This window comes from Sodiomyces alcalophilus (assembly GCF_042370955.1).
Source record: "Sodiomyces alcalophilus JCM 7366 unplaced genomic scaffold ACRALscaffold_4, whole genome shotgun sequence".
Lineage (NCBI taxonomy): Eukaryota > Fungi > Ascomycota > Sordariomycetes > Glomerellales > Plectosphaerellaceae > Sodiomyces > Sodiomyces alcalophilus.
Window position 1 is genome coordinate 4,955,231 of NW_027263535.1, and position 18,562 is coordinate 4,973,792.

Genomic DNA, 18,562 nt, shown 5'->3' on the forward strand with positions numbered 1-18,562 from the left:
TTATACCGCTCGGTTCCAGAAATCTATATATTTTAGGCGTTCCTGACCAGCGCGCGGAGCGCCTCTAGGCTAAGATAACCTGCCCTTAGATACTATAGATTCTTAATATCGATACGGGGATATAGGGGGTCGTAAAAGGGATAAAAGCGTGGCCCTAGTCGGTAAGCTACTACTACGAGTAGCTGGATAGGGTCTATACGGATCGGTATTACCCCTTAGCTTTTAGGGCCTAAACAGGAAGAAAAGAAGTACGAAGAAAGGGGCTTATATTTAAGGAAGGTAAGGTTATATCGACGGCTTATCTTTAATAAAATCTCGCTCTTTTTAGGAGTTCCGTAGCGTAGGGAGTAATCGTACCCTTAGACCTAAATCCTAACCCTTCGTAGCAGAGCCTTAGAGACTATATTCGTGTAAAACCCTTTAATAACAGCCACCTTCTTTAGCGTTAAATCCACCTTCGGAGCTCCTTTAGCGCTATTAAAAATCCCTTATAGTACTCGGGTACTATAGCCTAAGATCGGAAAGAAAGTCGTGCCGGCCTTAATATATTCGCTGTTAGATAGGATAAACGTGCCGGGCTCGAGGAGGTTAAGCGAGTTTATTAGATAGGTAGCTCCGTAGTTATTAAGTAAGGTGCTCTTCGAGAGCGGATATAAGCTAGGCGTTATAGTAGTAAAAACCTATATAGCTTAGTGCTCTCCATAGATTATATCGGGATCTAAAGTGACCGCGACGATATAACCTAGATAGGTAGGAGAGTTACTGCTTTTCGACGAATCCGCTCTAGCGGTCTAGCCTAACTTTACTTAGTTTTCACGGAGCTGCTTCTAGCATAACTTCTAGTATTCTACTCGGATCTTATCGCACCGGGCCTTATCCAGCTCGACCTTCGGGTCCGGGCAGCTACCGGTAAGCGCGTATTTTAAATAGTTATAATATATAGGCTTTTAACGGTATAAGCGCTAATAGGGGTATTTATAGGACCGCCGACCCCCTTATCCGCTATCCTTTAGTTAATCGGAATAGCCGCTAAGCGTAGTATACACTACTAAGCCGCTACGGGTATTCGACTTCGAATCGTGGATAAAATTAATAAAGGACTAGCCGTAGTTAAGGATCTCTAGCTAGATATTCTTCCTACGATAATCGCCTAATTCGAGTAGCTTAGTAGAGGACTATTAGGGTGTAAAGCGATATACAGCTAGTATAAACTCGCGGATTACTAAAATCTCGTCCACCTCCTTCTATTTATAGTTTCTGGCGCGCGATAATTAACGGATCTAAGCTTTATACTAAGCCTCCGGCTTAGTATTTCCGCGTTAAGCGTCGCGTAGAATAGATCGGTAATCGTTCTGGATAGTCGATAGGATAGCGAGCTTACTAGGAGCGTAGGCGTCCTTAAGAGCTTTAAGTAGCTAGCGAATAGTATAACGACCCTCGCGGACCGTGGATATAAGCGGCTCTACCCGCGTTACCGAGATAGCTTTAGAGATAGCTATCTCGAAACCGGCGACGTTACTAGTTTTCCGGATTAGAGATAGGATCGTTTCGAGCTTCCTAGTAAGGGGTTAGTATTCCTTTCTCTTTAAATCTAAGGACTATAATACCCTAAGCAGAGCTGCTTTAACCTTATTATCGGATAGTTACTTAATAACTTTACCGCTACGGGTCGTGAGACGCTTACGGATCTCGTGCTCGGAAATAGGATTAAGCTCTAGCAGGATATCGTTAAACTAATTGGGCTTATCCGGATCGATTATATACTATATTTCTAGCGTGCGAGCCGCGCCTCTAACTATAGAGTACTAGTCAATCTAATAATTCGAGTATATAAGCTTAGGTATATCCGAAGCGTTAACCGCGTAGTCGATCTCTAGGGTATAGGCTATAGTGCTTAAAAACGGAAAAGTAAGCGAGGTGCAGGTATAAGGGAGCAGGTAATATATAATAGAAGTGGATAGGGGATAAAATAAATATAGGAAAAAGACGAAGGAATTATAACTCGGAACGGTCTTTACGATTAGTGGAAGTTACTAGTATACTACTACTACCCGGGCTTATAACTATAATAAGAAGCTATAATTAACCGAACCGAGCTATAAAGATACGATAGATTACCTTGATTCTATACCTTAGGCTCGTAGGAGGCTAAGCTATATATAGGCTATGCCTCGGCTAAATATAACTAATAGGAATCCCCTTCTAGTAGCCTGTTTCACCCACACGCCACACCAGCTCTAGTGGCTAATAGCCTAGGAGCTCGGAGTCCCAAATCCGCGCTGCGTAGCCGTACCAGTACAACTATATTTACATAACCCATTTAGTCATGTGACACTTATGCCATCGGTAACGCATTTTCGAGTATTTGTCAGCCTCCTTGGCGAAAATCCGCCAACTTGGTACGAGGTCTCAAGTCGGCGTGACCGGCAATGGATCCACTCATGATCCGGCACAGACGCCGTTTCGGGGCCGTCCAGGCGAGTTTAAACTCTAGACAGTGGCAAAGAGGTAGCCCAAGTGTTAAAAGCAGAACTGCGTTTCCATACGAGTACTCGACAGAGTACCTAGTCAGTCGGAAAAAGCCGTGATGTGGATGTCCGCCCGTTGGTGGAGGGAATTGGAAATTGGAGGCCAGGGGCCCACCACTGTAACGGTTCCCATCTTATAGCCTGTATTCTCCTCCACGGGTGACCGAGAAACCCCGAATACCCCTCCATCTCAAGCTTACTCCCGTCCTGTCCATCGTTCAACATTACTCTCACCAACGCAACGAAATAGAAGGAAAAAAGAAAAAAAAAAAAAAAAAAGGAGAATGTCCCGCCATGCGCTTCAACGCCTCGCATCCCCGTCGAGGACCTTTTCCCTGGCCCTCCACACGGCGGGCCTCGCGTCGTTCCTCATGTCGTTCCGCTTCCTCAGCGAGCTCATGCACCCCATCGCCGACGGCTTCGGCGGCAACTACCAGCACCTGACCAACATTGGCCTGGTCCTCTCCTTCGCCACTTTTTCCGTCGCCGTCCTGGCCGACCTCACCCTCAGCCCGGCGCTCTTCCGCCTCAAGAACTTCCTCTCCGTCACCTCGGCCCCGCTCGAGGTGCTCATCACCCTGCTGTACTGGGGCATCCGCGCCGTCGACAAGGCCCTCCTCTTCCCGCCCGGCTTCGAGCTGGCCCTGGTGCCCGACCTCAGCTTCCACCTCGTCCCGGCCGTCGCCCTGACCCTCGACCTGCTCTTGTTGGGCCCGCCCTACACCGTGCCCGCGTACGGCGCCATGGCCATTAGCATGACCATTGCGTTTTTGTACTGGGGCTGGGTGGAGCTTTGCTTCAGCTATAACGGATGGTTCGTGCTTCCTGGTTTCACTTGTCTGCTCCCACCTGTTGCTGACCCTGTCTGTCCGTAGGTATCCGTATCCCATCTTTACCGTCCTCAGCACGTCGCAGCGAGTGATCCTGTTCACCGTTTCGGCGTCTCTCATGACTGGCAGCACCGTACTGCTAAAGTGGCTGTATGGTCGCATCAACGGTTACGAGAAGATGGAGAAGGAGGCCCACAAGCCTCTGAAGAAGGTTCAGTAGACGCCATCTGGACATGCGCCATGCGAATTGGCCATGGGGAAGTAGAAGGATTGCGTGGTAGTTCATGTGAGAGGATCATCTGCATGTCCCAGCCTTGTGGGGCTAGAGAGAGTTAGATAAGCGTCACAGAACAACATAGGCCTCGCAGGCCATGACTTGACAGCAGGTATATTAAAAATGTCTCAGAATTCAACATGCGTATGGCATCAACAGTGTGTACTATGTTCTACGTACAGTGCTGCGTAAACGGTGCATGTGACGATAGTAGTGTACTTAGGTACTTCGTACATACGTGTACACAGTACGTATCCCTGCCAACTGCACCCCCTGAGAAGGGAAAAAATGTTTACTAGCACCAGAGACAAAACCGTAAACATTCACCACCCAACCAATCTAAAGGCACAACGCTACCACCGCGGGAGCAGCAGCAAGACAAAGCAGCACGACAGGAAAAAGGATCAGCAGGACAAGCAAGAAGCAAGACAAGCAGGACTGCAGACGACCACATCATCTGACTCGACTCGAGCTCATTGTCATTGTCGTTTTCCAGCAATTGCTGCCACCGCGCATCGTCACACGAACAATCATCACCGCCTTGTCGCTCCTCAACACCATGCCGCCCTCCACGATCCGCCTCCTCTGGAGGAACCTGCCTCGTGCTGCACCCCGTTGCACGTCCTCTGCTCCCGCTCCCGTCTCTGTCTCCCGCTTCTCGACCTACGCGACAAAGTCACCAACACCACAGCCGTCTCTTATCCTCCGGTCTTCCTCGCGCCGCGCCTTCCAGCTCCGCCAACAGCCATCGCGTGCCTACTCCTCGTCTGGCCTCCCCCCCAAGGGCGGCATCAAGTTCTGGCCTCTCGCCGTCATGGTCGGTATCTGTGCTTCATCCTACGCGATGCTAATAAAACAAAGAGCCGCCAACGGTAAGCTCACCTTCCCTCTGCCTTCCACCAAACCATCTTCGACCATGACTAACGCCCCCCCAGCTGCACCCTCCCCCGAGACGCCGGCCATTCAACCCCCCAAACCATCCGCCGCGCTCCCCGCCCCCTCCAAACCCACCCCGACCTTCTCCCCCGAAACCACCACCGTCCTCTTCGTCCTCGGCGGCCCCGGCGCCGGCAAGGGCACCCAGTGCGCCCACCTCGTCAAGAACCACGGCTTCACCCACCTCAGCGCCGGCGACCTCCTGCGCGCCGAGCAAGCCCGCCCGGGCTCGGAATTCGGCCAGCTGATCCGCGACTACATCAAGGACGGCCTCATCGTGCCCATGGAAGTCACCGTGCAGCTCCTCGAGAACGCCATGGCCGAGACCATCCGCGCCGCCGGCCCCGCCAAGACCCACCACCGCTTCCTCATCGACGGCTTCCCCCGCAAGATGGACCAGGCCGTCAAGTTCGAGGAGGCCGTCTGCCCCGCCCGCCTCGTCCTCTTTTACGACTGCCCCGAGGCCGTCATGGAGGCCCGCCTCCTCGACCGCGGCAAGACGAGCGGCCGCTCCGACGATAACGCGGAGAGCATCCGCAAGCGATTCCGCACGTTTGTCGATACCAGCATGCCCGTCGTCGACTACTACGACCGCCAGGGCCGCGTCATCAAGGTGGATGCCACCGCTACCCCGGACGAAGTGTACCAGAAGACTATTGGGGAGCTGAAGAAGAGGCTCGGCGATGAGTTTTGAAGTCACGGCGACGGCGAATGCGTCTTGTCCCATGTAAAACATATTTGGCCCCCACCATGCCAGCTTCGCGATCCCCTGCCAGACTTATCTTTCACTACCTTTCTTTTTGTCTTACTACTTTTACCATCTTCTTTTGTCTAAGCACCATATTCTTCCCGCCGACAATTGCGGCAAAGGGATTGTCCTTGTATCTAATAGACACGATAGACCTGAGCACTACGCTTAGTACATTTCCTTCGCCTCTTTTCTACGTCATATTGCTTTGGCAGCCAGTCGAGCATGGGTACACATTGTCGTTATAACTCGCTCAGCCGGCTTCAGTCTACTCTGCTGCTCTCCCGAATCTTCGCACAGGATGGATATACGAAAGTGCTGAAGAACAGACAGTCATACGGCCACTGTCCATAAAGATCATCCTCGAAGGCATCCCCATCCTCCAGCATGCACAGGTGACACCGACATCTGGTGGGTTTCTCTTTACCATTCATGCCAACCTAGCTCTACCCTACCCACCCCAAGCAGAAGCCCAGCGCCCCAAGCCGCAGCATAACCTACGATCTAAAAGGTAGACACACGACGCCACCTTGCAAAGCTCTATAGAAACGTGACCGTCATGAGAAACACCCTTCTCCTTCGTCCACTTCCCTCCAGGTCAAGGACTGGTTTCTTTTTCTTTTTAAATCACAGAAGAACAGGTAGAATCGTCATCACAGACCGTCTCATCTCGTAATATGATCCAGGCGGGGAGTTTCGCCGCCGGCCCTCTTTCCTTTTCCCCTCCCTCCCTCTTTACCCCACAGCCTCGGCCTTTCCTACGCGCCGCTCATGCTTCAGTCGTCATCGTCCGTCCTCTGTCTGGGTTCCCGAGGCTCCTTGGGCTCCCGGGTGGGCCCGTCCCGCCGGCCCTGTCCGCGTTGCCGACCGCCACCGCTACCACCACCACTGGTACCGCCACTGCCGGTATCCAAGCCCTGCAACTTGCGCTCCAGCTCCTGTAGGTCCCTCTCCTTCTGCGCCCGCGCGTTGCCCTCCTCCTTGCGGATGACGTCGAGGAGGTTGGCGAGTGTGCCGCGCCACGAGTCCAGCCGGGTGGCGAGCTCTTGCCACTGCCGGGTGCCGAAGACGCGGTAGGTGACCTTGTGCACGAGGAAGGCCTGGTCCTGCTGGGAGAGCTTGCCCTCGAGGAGACCCGCGCGGATGACGTCGATGGTCCACATCTCCACGTCCTCGGACGGGATCTGCAGCGCGCGCGCAATGGCGGCGTACTCGATGCGGCGGCTCGTCGTCTGGGCGGCCAGGCTGGTAAAGGTGAGCAGGCGCATCTTGCGGAGCAGCTTTTCGCCGTCCAGGCCCTCCTTCTCGATGAACCCCTCGTGCTCGTCGTTGAAGTCCTTGTAGTCCTCGAGGTCCTGCTCGGCGAAGATGTCGAGCAGCTGCGACCAGACCGGGTGCGTCTCGCTCAGGTTCTGCACGCTGGGTATGCTGCGGAGGTCGTTGAAGAGGAGGTGCGTCGGGGACAGGAGGGCTTCCTTGACGGCCCGCAGGGAGAGCTCCTGCGCCTCCTCGGAGCTGATGTCTTCCTTTTCGTCGGCATCGAACGTGCGCAGCGCCTTGAGGAGGTATTCAAAGCTATCACTATTGGTCGGGTGGTCAGTATGTGACCACGTTTTCCGAGAAAATGTACAATATAATACATGCATTGACTTACTCGGCATGACCGGCCTCGGCCGCAACGTCGGCAATCTCGACGTACATGTTCCGCTGAAACTCGTCGCCCGTATTCCAGTCGTCAAACCACGTGGGGATGTGCTGCAGATACGGCTGGACGACATCAAACATGGCATGGGACTTGAGGAACTTGAGGATGGCCGAGAAGACGTTGAAGCGGATCGGGTTCTTGGGGTCGACGAGGTTGAACACGGTGGTGAGGGCGTTGAGGCTCAGGTTGACGCCGTTGATGGGGGACGACGGGATGGGTTGGGCAAAGGCCTGGCACAGCGCCGGCAGGTGCCTCTTGGGCTCCTCGGCCTGCATCACGAGGTGGATCATGAGGTTGGACGCCGCGGTGAACTCCTTCTCCGGGACCGAGTTGAGTGCCGCCGACGCGCGCACCAGCTTGGACAGGACCTCGTCCCGCTGCTTGTCGTCTTCGACCAGGGGCTTGATCTCGTCGGCCACGTTTAGGTATTCCGCCATTTCGGTCGCCAGCTCGGCGAAAGTGCCGTCCACGAAGAGCAGCTGCGGCTGCGCATTTTGGGCGGATGCGGCTGCCATGTTTTTCCGTTGTTCGCCTTGGTCTTTTATCCGGTGATTATACAATTCGGTGGATAGAAGGGGCAAAAAAAAAGGCCCGGGTCGTGATGGTAGTCGGGATGGCCTCGGCGAATGGGAGAGACGGGAGGATCGAGAGGTTCGCCGGTGGGTGGTTGTCGAAGGACGGGTGTGCTTCGATTGTGGCCCAGCGGGGTCTCGATTCCTGCGTGGGAGGTCTCTGGTGACGGTCCTTGCAGTGTGCCCACCGGAATTTTTTCTGCCTGTGCGATGAGGGGCGCTAAACCGGAATAGGACTTCTAGGCGAAGGCGGTGACCCGGCAAATCTCCGGTGGGCAATTGACGCTGAGGTCAAATGCGACTTTCAAGTCTCGACTTGTGAGCCTCGACTTGATGACAAAACCCAAGCAGAAGACTGTTTGATGGAATGGGAAACATCCATATCCTCGGAACATGCGATGGTCCCTATACCCTCAAAGACGAGACGTATATTTATTACTCGGCGAGTCCCGCTGGCACCGTAACTTTTGGTCCAAGACAACCCAGACTCGTCCATCTGTCGACACGAGATCCCCTCTATATCAGCATGTCCCGTCAGCTTCCTATAAGAAGGATAGCAGTGCTCCCTATGGCACCCGCACTTAGATCTCCAAATATAATTACTCGGCCTAGCCAGCCAGTTGCGCCCAGCCCGTACAACCCTCCGTCCCGGCCCAAGACCCAGATTCCCGATAGTCCGTTGCAAAGTGCAATAATGAAACAAATCCCGACACTAGAAATCACACAATCCAACATGCCCCCCAGAGACAGGGGCCCTGAATGCAAACCATCCGCTTTGATTATAGAGTAAACCCCACCCCTCCCTCACCGACCATCCGACTTCGTCTTGTTCGTCTTCTTCATGTCCGCAATGTCTGTCGTGGAGTAGACGCTCTTCCTGTCGTTCGAGAACAGCTCCTCGTCCCCCTTGCCCCCCATGGCCAGGAACTCACCGACGCCGCGGTTGTCGGCTGGCCCCGGCTCTCTAGGCGCGGCGGCCCCGGCCTTACCAGCCTCGGGCAAGTGGGGGTTCTTCGAGTAAACCTTCACCGGTGCCTTGCCGTCGCCCGCAGGAACCCTGGCTACGTTGACCGTGTTTATGGAAGAGAGCAGTGTTCGCTCCCTTGTCACGCCCCGCCGCTGGACTTCCAGCCCCCGGATGCCGCCAACCAGGCCGTCTGTGCTGTCCTCCACGCTGGGCGGGCCCTGGGTCACCCATGGATGGGCCAGGCACTGATCGATGGTATAGCGTCGTTCGGGGTTCACCACCAACATCGAATCGATCAGGTCCACTGCCATGTCGTCAGAACGGATCGTTCCCCCCACGACAATTCACGGGGAGCGACTTACGAGCTGGGTCCCCAACCGAATCCCAGTAAGGCGATGGATAGTCGAAACGACCACTCCTGATTTGCTGGGACAGGTCGTATGGGTAATCCTTGGAGAAAAGCTCGTCGGAGAATGGAGGAAAGCCGCACAGGCAGATGTACAATACCACGCCCAGAGACCAAATGTCCACGGCCTTGGTGTACTTGCGGTGTTTGGTATCGGTCAGAATCTCCGGCGCCACGTAGCTGGGCGTACCGCAGAGCGTGGTGGTGAAGGACTCTTCGCCGATGATTTTCGCTAGGCCAAAGTCGGCCAGCTTCACGCCGAGGTTCTTGTCTACCATGAGAATATTCTCCGGCTTGATATCTCTGTGGACAATGTTTCTTTCATGCTGCTCGCGTGTCAGTCAGTCGCTCATCAACCGCCCCACCGGCAGCGAGAGACGGAAAGGGGAATACGAACCAAATACTTCACGCCGTGAAACAGTTGAATAAACAGCTTTCGGGTTTCGTCTTCGGTGAGTTTCTGCTTCTGTACAATAAAGTTGAACAGCTCGCCCTCGGCGGCGAGTTCCAAGACGAGATAGACAGCATTCCGCTCGTTAAACGTATCTTTGAGGCAGAGGACGTTGGGGTGGTTGACGCCCATGAGAACGGCGATTTCTTGCTGCAGACCGTCCTGCTTCGACCTCTCGTCCATGCCGGGTGTCTTGGTGAAGACCTTGACGGCGTAGCGATGGCCGGTGGATTTCTCGACGCAGAGGAACACCTCGGCAAAGTGGCCCTTGCCAAGCTTCTCGAGCAGGGTGTACGACTGCAAAAAGGCGCTCGTCTGGCGGGTCTTGGGGTATCGGAAAATGAAGCGCGCCTTGTCGAGCACGGCAATCTCGTCCTGCTCGCGCAGCTCTCTCCGGCGGTTTCGGCCCAGGATGGCTTCGTTGACGAAAGTGCCGTTGCTGGAGAGGTCCTCGACGATGGCCACGGTGTCGCCGCCTTTGTTTTCGGTGAAGATGAGGCAGTGCCGGTTGGATACACTGGGGTCGTCCACAACGATGTCTGTTGTGTCGTTTAGCGCCGCAATCTAGACCTTTTCGACGACAAGAGAGGAACGGGCGAAAAGAAAAAGAAGAAATAAAGAAGCTGTAGAGAAGACACGGGAGAGACGAAAACAAAATACTCACCACATTCGGGGTGTCGACCGATCAGGTAGCCGCCAGACAGATTGCCGTTAACTTCTCCTTTCTGCAAGGGTGACTTGCCTTTCCTGTCCTCCGTCCCAGCCCCAGGCGCCTTGGGAAACGAGCACAAAGTCCGCTTCCTCAAAACGCGAGAGCGGCCATATTTGGTATTGAGCGGGAACAGGTACCCCCACACGCCTTCCCGCACCTCGTCCTCGACCTCATCGGACAGGGTGTCCTTGGTTTCTGGCGGAAACTGGGAAAAGGCCTGGGTGTCCTGGGGCGGCGACGAGAGGACATTGGTCTGCGACACGGTATCCCCCCTCGAGTTGACCTGGCTCGGGCGGCCCTCGGGCGGCGTGGCGGTGGGTTCCTTGCGCAGGGCCTCGTCGGACTCGGACTCGGTGGTGGCCAGGTGGGTCACGGGGGAAGGCAGGTGCTGATCGTTTTTGGCGGCGGCCTTGTCGACGACGGCCTTGGGTTTCTTGTCCGGGGAGTGGGCAGAGAGCCTCTCGGAGCGGCGGGGCTTCTTGGAGTCCAAGTCGTCCTCCGGGGGCGAGCCCTTGAAGCGGAGCACGCGGTTAATCAGGGAGCGCCAGAGGGCTGGAGGCAACAGGATCGGACTCACTCGGGGGCGCTTCAATTGGCTCTTCTCGGCGCGGGGAGCCATGGCCTCGTCGAGGTGGGAAACACGAAGCAGCAGACGCACCAAGCACGAAACAAACACGAGGCGCGGAGCACGAAAAGCCTGGAGGACAAGAAGGAGAAAAGTGACGCGGGAACCGGGATACAGAGCAATCAGAGCAATCAGCGGCAGCCAATAAGGATCTTGGCAACAAGCTATTGTGCTTTGACACTCAGCGGGATTGTGTGGTCGGTCGGCTAGGGGCGTGTGAAGGTAGGTCGGTCCCACGCGAGAAAAGGTCGGTGCTGGTTCTGTCCAGGGATGACGCGAATGGAGTTCGAGGTAGTATGACGAGATTAAAAGAAAGTGACCAACCAGGCAGTGTGCCAGGCAGAATGCTCAAGGATGTTTAGTGCTACTCGGAAGTTCGGTAAAATAGAGGAGGGATGGGAGGACGGGGAAGGGGAAGGGAATTAAACGAGACGAATCACGGCTGTAAAGCAGAGAGGAAGAGGAAGAGGAAGAGGAGCGGTTGGATGCCGGTGCGCTTTTGAGGTGCCGATGACTTGTGCCCTTCTAGAGCAGCTCATCGCTGTTCATGTACGAAATACCAGGAAATGCCCAGGCTCAGCATATCGCAGGCTGCTTGACCCAGAAGTATCTATACATCGTTGTGCCTTAGCCTACCGTTGACGGTCTCAGGCCCCACACCCGTACTAATCGGTACACCGAGTGAGTCCTAGGGAGACGCCTTCAACGGTGGGATCCAATGAGTGGCCGAGACGGTAGGAAGACAAACAACATGTCCCCTTCAAGGCCGAGGAGTCCAAGGGACAATGTGAAGTGCAAATGGAAAAATATTAGGTACGAAAATGACGATTAGGACTTGGGTCATGAGTAGTAGGCTGTAGGCCGAGCCCAGCACACATTAAGTGATGTGGCCCACCGGCGCATTATATATGTTCCTACTCCGTGGATGTCGAGTTTGAGGTTTGTTTGGTACTATCAGGACACATAGTACAAAGTGTCTTGTGTTCCATGAAAAGATACGAGTCGACGATGTCAAATACATAGAGAATGAGGGGTAAAAGCACATGTCAGCCATGTACCTGTAATGTAGGAGTTTGGAGACATTTGCGCAGCTTGACGTGACAGTTACCAAGGTTGCCGTCACATTATTTTATTTATTTATTTATTCGTTTCCCAAGACGAAAGACTCGAGGTCAAGAAGCCAACTACTCACCTCGCGTCCTGGAAATGCACAGCAACACCAAGAAAATAGGCAGCATCTTCCCGTCTTCATAGTGGGGATATTTATGGACCTATCAACAGCATAGAACGTGACGTCTTTAATACGCCCCTCGAGGGGCCGGCACATGGCTCCCATGTCTCGCTCGTCTTGCCCTCAAGTCGCCGACCTCCTCACACGGCTCTGCTGACCTGGGAGCCTCTTGTCTTACCTACCCACCTACCCAACATCACCAAGTACTTGGCACATTGCTCATGCGAATCCCATCAAAGGAAGGAAGCATCACGGATAAAATTCTCCGCCGCCAGCTGCTTCACTCGTATCATTACCATTAAGTACGGCCTATTCTATTCACAGAACCCAACCAGCAAGACCTGCTGCAAGCGACCGTCCTTCGGTCGTGGCGCGCCGATACCCATCCGGCCAGTTGCTAAAAACTGTTATCCTCCCGCCCTTCATTATTTCGTTCCCATGCCAGCCTCGGCCGCAGTAGTCCGTTACCTCTCCCGGCCGAGGACAGAAAGGCTCTCCCGCACAAGACATGCACGTGGAAGAGCAAAGAGAAAGAAAAAGAAGAAAAAAAGAGAGAAGAAAAAATGTCAAACCAGACGTAACCAGGCCCATCGCTTCCTGTTGGGGAGAATCATATGCGTCGTGAGCTCCTCCCGTTCATCTCATCACCCTTAATCCTTGCTTTTCCTGAATGTATCCATCCATCGTTGCCTATGAACCCGACCGCCGTGGCTCTTCATCCGACACGTGCCGTCCAGCGACCATGACCGCCTCACCTGGCAGTCCTGCGCCATGCAAAGGTGGAAAGTGGGCAGCCGGTTGAAACAGAGAGGTCGCTACCTCTCCGGAATCGGGCTCTTGGCCAGACGCCCACCGGCGCTCACTCTCTTCTGCAGCCGCGCTTCCCTCTCCTGCTGGTACCGCTCGCTCATGCTCAGGTTCGATCGCAGCGCCGCCACCGAGTCGCTCGAGAACCCGCTGGCCCGCTCCCTCTTCTGCTCCACGTACATCTGCGCGCTGCGCCCCAGCGGGAACGCCGGCATGCTGGCCGGAATGACCGCCCCGTTCTGCATCAGCAGTTCCGCCACGGGGAACGGGACCGGCTTGTCGGGCTCGGGCTGCTGGCCCGCCGCCACAGATGGGGATGCGGGGTCAGCTGCTGCGAGCGCCAGAAACACCGCGTGCGTGCCCCGTGACTTGTCCGTGGCGTTCGTGTTCGCCTTGAGCGCTAGCGCGTGGATCACCTGCTGTATCTCGTTCTTCTTGATCCCTGCCAGGAGCGTGTCCTCCGGAGTCGGGTACCGCGACAGCGTAGGCGATATGGGCTCCACAAACGCCCTGTCCACGTACTTGGCCGTGATAAACTTGAGCCGCTGCTCGCGCGTCGCCTGCGGTCCCGGCTTGACCGCAGGATCGAGCTTGGCCTCCCATACCATGTTCGCCACCCGGTTGCCGACGAGAAGCAGTAGCTCGACAATGTCGGGCGTGAACGACGTAATGTCGAGCGTGAGGGACCTCACTTTGCTGATATGCGTGCCCAACGATCGGTGGATGCCGCTGCACTCGATGCAGAGTATAACGGCCAGGTTGATCGAGACCCATTCGACCTTGGACCCCGAGCCGCAGTCCACGCACCAGCAATTGCCTTGGTCGTTATTGCGCAGCATCTGGAGGAGCTTATCGGGGTTGTCGTCGTAGCCGGAGCTGGATGTGCGCATATAGGCCGGCCTCGCGCCCACCGTGGTACGCCGCGCCGGTGTCCCGCTCCCGGAACTAGTCGTCGCGTTGGAGTGATGACTACTGTATCCCGACGAGCCCTTGCCGGTCAAAATGGACCCAATGTCCCTTTTGAGGCTGTTCGAGTCGCTGCTGGAAGGCGGCGGCGACGGGCCAGGCTTATCCATCAGACGCCCTTCCACCGCGCTTTGCAAGGCATTGTTGATCGACGTGATCCAGCTGTTCATGTCCTCCTCCGACGTGGCCTGGTACACGCGCTTGTAATGCGGAGTGATGACTTCGAAGCAGAAACGACGCTCGGCGTTGCGGGCTTCTCGTACAGATGCCATCCTGAGGTCGATGGGGTCCATGTGCAGATCGAGCTTCTGCTTCCAGTTGCTGTACTCGGAGAGCCTTCCCTGATCGAGAACGATCCAGAACCTAAGACAGACAGGTTATTAGCAACAGTTGGACTTAAAAGAGACGGGGTATGGTATCCCCGAGGGAGGGAATGGAAAACGAACTTGTGCCAGCCCTGTTTGTTCAAGTTGCGCGGGTCGACATGACTCCCAGGCCTGCTCATGGCCCACAGGAGGCCTTCCTTCCGCTGCAGGTTATTCCTCTCGGCAATGGCCTGCTGAGCGTGATCTCTTTCCTCCAAATCACGTATGCCCTTGAACTTGGATCCCGGAGGGCTCCCGAGGATCGATGTGCCCACACTACCTGGCGATCTGGACAGCTCGGCGGCTCCCGGAATCGATGCGGCGTTGGCGCCGGTGCTGATGCCCGTCCTGAGCTGGGAGCTGGTGCTGTCGGCCCGCACCAGCTCGCTGTCCGAATTGGAGGTGTTTTGGCCATTGGTGGCGGACGTGTACGAACTGTTGACCGGGGGAGGCGAGGTCAGATCCGGATCCGCATACGATTGATTTCCTTTCTCGAGCAGTCGTCTCTTCTCCTCCCGCTCACGTCGTTGGTATTGGAATTCCTTGTCTGCCTCGTGAACCTCGCTCGAGAGAGCCTCCAGCTGCGGAAGCAGGGCTTCGATCTTCTTGGCCGTGTCGAGGAACCCCCTCGCCTGCGCGTCGGCATACCGCGTGAGATGGGAGAGAACTTCCTGCTCCTTGCGACCGCCGTGCAAGTCCTGCATGAAGCTGGAGTAGTCGAAGCGTTTTAGCTCGAAAGTGCGACGCTTGACCTGGTACTTGGTATCGCTCTGGGCCAGTTTCTTGGCTTTGACCGCGTCGTGTCGCTGGCCGAGATAACGAGAGAGGTAAGCGTAGTAGTCTTTGCTCTCCTCTTCGAAATCTCTCTTCTTGTTCTCGGCCTGTTTGATGTCAAAAGTGTAGACCTTGCTCAGAGGCTCAATCACAATCTTCTGGAGGCAGAGCGCGTTCTTCCGTTCGTAGGCCAAGATCTCTTGGGCAATTTTATCAAAGTAGTGGTCGATCGCCGGCTGCACGGCATTCGCGTTTGTGGATGCCGCCTCGCGCAGCGACTCCATGAACGTCGCAAACTTCCCCGTGGCTTCCGTCTGGGCTTCATGCGCTTGCTCGGCTCTCTTGATGACGCGCTTGATTTGCATTCGCATATTCCCCGTCTTTTGCTCCAAGGCTTTGATGGTGGCTCGGAAGACCGGCCCGTCGTCGCTGATGGTGACGTTATCGTCACCAGGTTTAGGGCAAGCCACATCAACCTTGACTGGCTCTTGAGGAGGCGGCTGTTGTACGGCCGTCAGAGGGCCCTGGGGCCCGGCGGCAAAAACGGGTGAGCCTGGTTCGTCCAGCTCGGCATTACTGATACGGGAGTCGACGGACTGAGAAGATGCTACGCGAATCTTGGGGGGTGGCGCGAGGTGGAAAAGCGGCGAAGGGGAGTTGGGGTGGCTCAAAGGTGACGAGGTATCTGTTAAAAGATAACGTTAGCATGTAAGGGCCGGCAGCGGTGGAGGGTCTCGACTCACTAGCTACCCAGTACGAGAAGCTCGCGAGGGTGTCCAGGCGGTGGGCGCGAGAATCATATTCGACAAACTGTTCGTCTCTCATGTCAGAAGTGAGCCAAGGCAGGGAACGGAGAAGTGGGAGAGATGACGCACGCTGCACGAGTTCCTCCATCCACCCCCCTTATCCTCAAAGTTCTTGGGAGGTTTCCACTTCCATGTCCATTCGAATGCGACGGAAGGACTGCCGTCTGTGGAGTAATCGCCGACCAGTTCGACATTGGCGTTCTTGTGGAGATTGGGGTCTGCATGGAATTCGCGGGTCACCAGGTTCTCAACCTCACGAGACGTGGATGCGTATACGTAGGTGAGGTTGCTGATGTGGGTATCGAGGGGTGCCAGGGTCTCGGGGGCATCGTCGGCGGTTTGGACAAGTTGTTGCGACTGGCGAATGACGAAGGAGAAAGTAAAGACGAGCTCATCGTCGCTGTTGAGCTTGAGGATGAAGTTCGGGGCCACGGACGGATTCGGTTGCTCTGGGTCCTGAAGCCGAGGAGGGTCAGTCAGGTCGCCTGACCACGTAAACAGCAGTTATGCGCAAACTCACCTGGATGAATTCTACGGGGGCAGTCTCGCCTATAGAACGCGACGCTGTGACGCGAGAGGCAGGGAAAGCGTTGGGAGTAAGTTGGATCACGGAGCCAGAGCGCGGATTGGAGATGACCAAAGACGATATAAAGACTAAAGGAAAGGAAGGAGTTAGCTCAGTGCATGCATGCGGAAATAGGTCCAGACAAAGGTGCAGCCGCATACATCTATTCTGGTCTCTGAGATGGAGAGTTGCCCCTTCATCAGGGTGACTGCTGACATTACCCATATTGGGAGGCACAGGCAAAGGCAATGTATAAAGCGGGCGAGAACAGAAGTTAGTAGGGTTGGTAGAGGTAATAGAAAGTGGCGCGAAATATTATAAGGTAGGATCTTTGTCGCAAGGGAAAAGTAGTACGAATTGCACTATGGGTGCCAATGCAAAATGCGCCGGTCGTGAATATAAGCCCAGGATGTGATAGTGGCCTATAAGTTGCATCGGATGTGTGCGCGTGGTGGGACGAAGAGGCTTAGAAGACCATGGCAGGTGCATAAAGACACCGGGAAAGTGGCGTGAATAACAAAGCGACGATGACCAGGCAACTTCACCGTCCAAAGGGGACGTGTCGGTCGAGAAATGTGTTGGCCTGTAGTGATAATACGGCGGATAGTAGGAAGGAGAGACGCTAATAGAAGGTCGGAGACGGAAAAAATGGAGTGACAGTGGTCAAGATTGGCGTGATGCTGGTGCTGGTGCTGGTGATGGTGCGAGTACTGGCAGAAAGCTTGGCTGCGGCATGTCTGCCCCGTCTCCCTCGTCTGGAAAAAGGATCAAGAAGCGGAACGAGATATTACACCGTGTCCCTCCGAAGGGAAGTAAGTGGGGATGAGGTCCGTGGTTGTTCGAATCAAGGCAGCCCAAAAGAGAGATCCGGCACTGAGATCAAATAGGACCAAAGTTGGACCAAGAAAAAAAAAAAAAAAAAGTTGGATCCGAGTCACAGTCGCAATCGAAGGCAGACGTGACAAGAGCCGAGATGAGATGAGGGGTAACAATTAGATGCTGTGGTGACTGCCCAGGTGGGATGCGGTGGTGGGCACGGGGCACCTGGGGGTGGTGCTGGGGTTGATTCCGTTGACTGTCTCGTGAGTCGAACTCAGCCTCCTGTGTTTCCAGTGTTTGTTCAGGCCAGGCGTCAGCACTCCATGTTGGTAGAAGTGGAATAGCGTGTATCTGGTCTCGTGCTCGGTGTTTGAGGATGCGACGAACTGATGCAGGCGAATGCAGGCGACGGATGTCGGTTGACTGGGTAATAAATCGGCAGTGGGAAGCTGGGAGGGGGGATGGAATTTGTGTGGCTGGTATAGAGACCGGTTTCTGATAGGTGCGAAGTACCTACTCCGCAAGTGCTCTATCACGATCACGTGTCAGAGTTGTGGCCCGTGCATACACCTTTCGACGCTGTACCTAGGTACCTATGTACATAGGTACCTGACAAACATCTTGGTGTAATATAAACCAAACATGTTCCTTTCCCTCCCTTTCCCTCTGCATGTTAATTGTTGTTTTGTACTTGTATTGAAGGATTGAACAGCCTCCTTTCCACTGCGTTCGGAATTACCCCTTCCCCTTGCTGGCGTCCGCCCCTCTCGCCATTCGTTTCACCAATAGACAACGCCGTAAATGCCTCCTCGCTGCCGCCGATGCATCATTGCCGCCAGCTGAATCGTGCCAAGCCAGCTCACCAGCCTGGGTTAAACACCTGGTCTTTGTCAGACTCTATTTCTAGGTAGCTATGTTGGCGCGGTTGATTTATCCTGCCTTAGCGATGTGACCGGCGTCAATTGTCGGCCTCTGGCTCAAAATAGGGAGCTTTTGGGTTGTCGAGACGTCAGTACCTGCCTTATTTCCAACTAGGATGCCGAGATTCAGATCAGACCGACGCAAAGGATTCAGAGCAGCAGCACGTTACATTTGACAAGCTAACTCGAATGATATCAATGTCCGCCTTCCCCTCCACTCTCTTCCATATCGCTTTCGACCTCTGTTGAGTTGCAAATCCCACGAACCATCGGTTCCTCCGTCTCCCACTCTACGCCGCTTCCTCTCGGGCAAAGGTCATCTGGTGACTGCTCTACTTCCGTAGAGCTCGGATACCTTGGCGATTTCCATCTCCTCGGTCTGCTGCTCTCCTTCGGCACTGTATATGACGATGCTTCGGGCCAGCCCTGCCCTTTGGAAACACAGTCCAGGCAAATCGGGCCAAAGGCGCTTCCTTACGAAGATGCCGGAAGATTGCAAGGGACGTTGTGGTAATAGGCTCCAGCATTCGTCGTCCCTGTCGTCCCTGTCGTCCC

The 18,562-nt window shown here is 55.0% G+C and overlaps 8 protein-coding genes across 8 annotated transcripts in view; 5 read left to right on the forward strand and 3 right to left on the reverse strand.

The window, feature by feature from the left end:
* Positions 1-2,337: 2,337 nt before the first annotated feature.
* ACRALDRAFT_1093693 (uncharacterized protein) lies at positions 2,338-2,778 on the forward strand (the record flags this gene model as incomplete). Its single annotated transcript, XM_071019689.1, has 5 exons — positions 2,338-2,419; positions 2,456-2,481; positions 2,550-2,571; positions 2,614-2,647; positions 2,697-2,778. 5 exons carry the CDS (start codon positions 2,338-2,340, stop codon positions 2,776-2,778), a joined length of 246 nt encoding a protein of 81 aa, XP_070875366.1.
* An 83-nt stretch (positions 2,779-2,861) lies between these two features.
* On the forward strand, positions 2,862-3,581 carry ACRALDRAFT_1063688 (uncharacterized protein). The gene has a single exon (XM_071016840.1). The coding sequence runs from the start codon at positions 2,900-2,902 to the stop codon at positions 3,401-3,403; it is 504 nt and encodes a 167-aa protein (XP_070875367.1). The 5' UTR covers positions 2,862-2,899; the 3' UTR covers positions 3,404-3,581.
* Positions 3,582-4,191: 610 nt separating this feature from the next.
* ACRALDRAFT_2104153 (uncharacterized protein) lies at positions 4,192-5,262 on the forward strand (the record flags this gene model as incomplete). Its single annotated transcript, XM_071023173.1, has 2 exons — positions 4,192-4,504; positions 4,568-5,262. 2 exons carry the CDS (start codon positions 4,192-4,194, stop codon positions 5,260-5,262), a joined length of 1,008 nt encoding a protein of 335 aa, XP_070875368.1.
* An 830-nt stretch (positions 5,263-6,092) lies between these two features.
* ACRALDRAFT_2042488 (uncharacterized protein) lies at positions 6,093-7,536 on the reverse strand (the record flags this gene model as incomplete). The annotated part of the gene is made up of 2 exons (XM_071021255.1): positions 6,093-6,897; positions 6,971-7,536. The coding sequence occupies 2 exons, from the start codon at positions 7,534-7,536 to the stop codon at positions 6,093-6,095; spliced, it is 1,371 nt and encodes a 456-aa protein (XP_070875369.1).
* A 411-nt stretch (positions 7,537-7,947) lies between these two features.
* ACRALDRAFT_1042580 (uncharacterized protein) lies at positions 7,948-11,196 on the reverse strand. Its single transcript, XM_071015269.1, has 5 exons — positions 10,707-11,196; positions 10,082-10,640; positions 9,364-9,956; positions 8,923-9,292; positions 7,948-8,864 (listed from the first exon to the last, which is right to left on the reverse strand). The coding sequence occupies exons 1-5, from the start codon at positions 10,746-10,748 to the stop codon at positions 8,398-8,400; spliced, it is 2,031 nt and encodes a 676-aa protein (XP_070875370.1). The 5' UTR covers positions 10,749-11,196; the 3' UTR covers positions 7,948-8,397.
* Positions 11,197-11,472: 276 nt separating this feature from the next.
* Positions 11,473-12,731, forward strand: ACRALDRAFT_210482 (uncharacterized protein; the record flags this gene model as incomplete). Its single annotated transcript, XM_071023211.1, has 7 exons — positions 11,473-11,541; positions 11,608-11,693; positions 11,750-11,764; positions 11,827-11,872; positions 11,919-12,007; positions 12,036-12,499; positions 12,571-12,731. The coding sequence occupies 7 exons, from the start codon at positions 11,473-11,475 to the stop codon at positions 12,729-12,731; spliced, it is 930 nt and encodes a 309-aa protein (XP_070875371.1).
* ACRALDRAFT_1076418 (uncharacterized protein) lies at positions 12,209-17,153 on the reverse strand. Its single transcript, XM_071018507.1, has 6 exons — positions 16,430-17,153; positions 16,224-16,357; positions 15,773-16,159; positions 15,641-15,707; positions 14,205-15,582; positions 12,209-14,121 (listed from the first exon to the last, which is right to left on the reverse strand). The coding sequence occupies exons 1-6, from the start codon at positions 16,491-16,493 to the stop codon at positions 12,801-12,803; spliced, it is 3,351 nt and encodes a 1,116-aa protein (XP_070875372.1). The 5' UTR covers positions 16,494-17,153; the 3' UTR covers positions 12,209-12,800.
* A 604-nt stretch (positions 17,154-17,757) lies between these two features.
* The window catches only part of ACRALDRAFT_210480 (uncharacterized protein), a gene marked incomplete at both ends in the record, with an annotated part of 2,155 nt that continues 1,350 nt past the window's right edge, over positions 17,758-18,562 (forward strand). Inside the window, 4 exons of the mRNA XM_071023209.1 lie at positions 17,758-17,766; positions 17,800-17,976; positions 18,074-18,207; positions 18,258-18,322. Of these exons, the coding sequence (XP_070875373.1) occupies positions 17,758-17,766; positions 17,800-17,976; positions 18,074-18,207; positions 18,258-18,322 (385 nt within the window). The remainder of the gene's footprint in view (positions 17,767-17,799; positions 17,977-18,073; positions 18,208-18,257; positions 18,323-18,562) is intronic.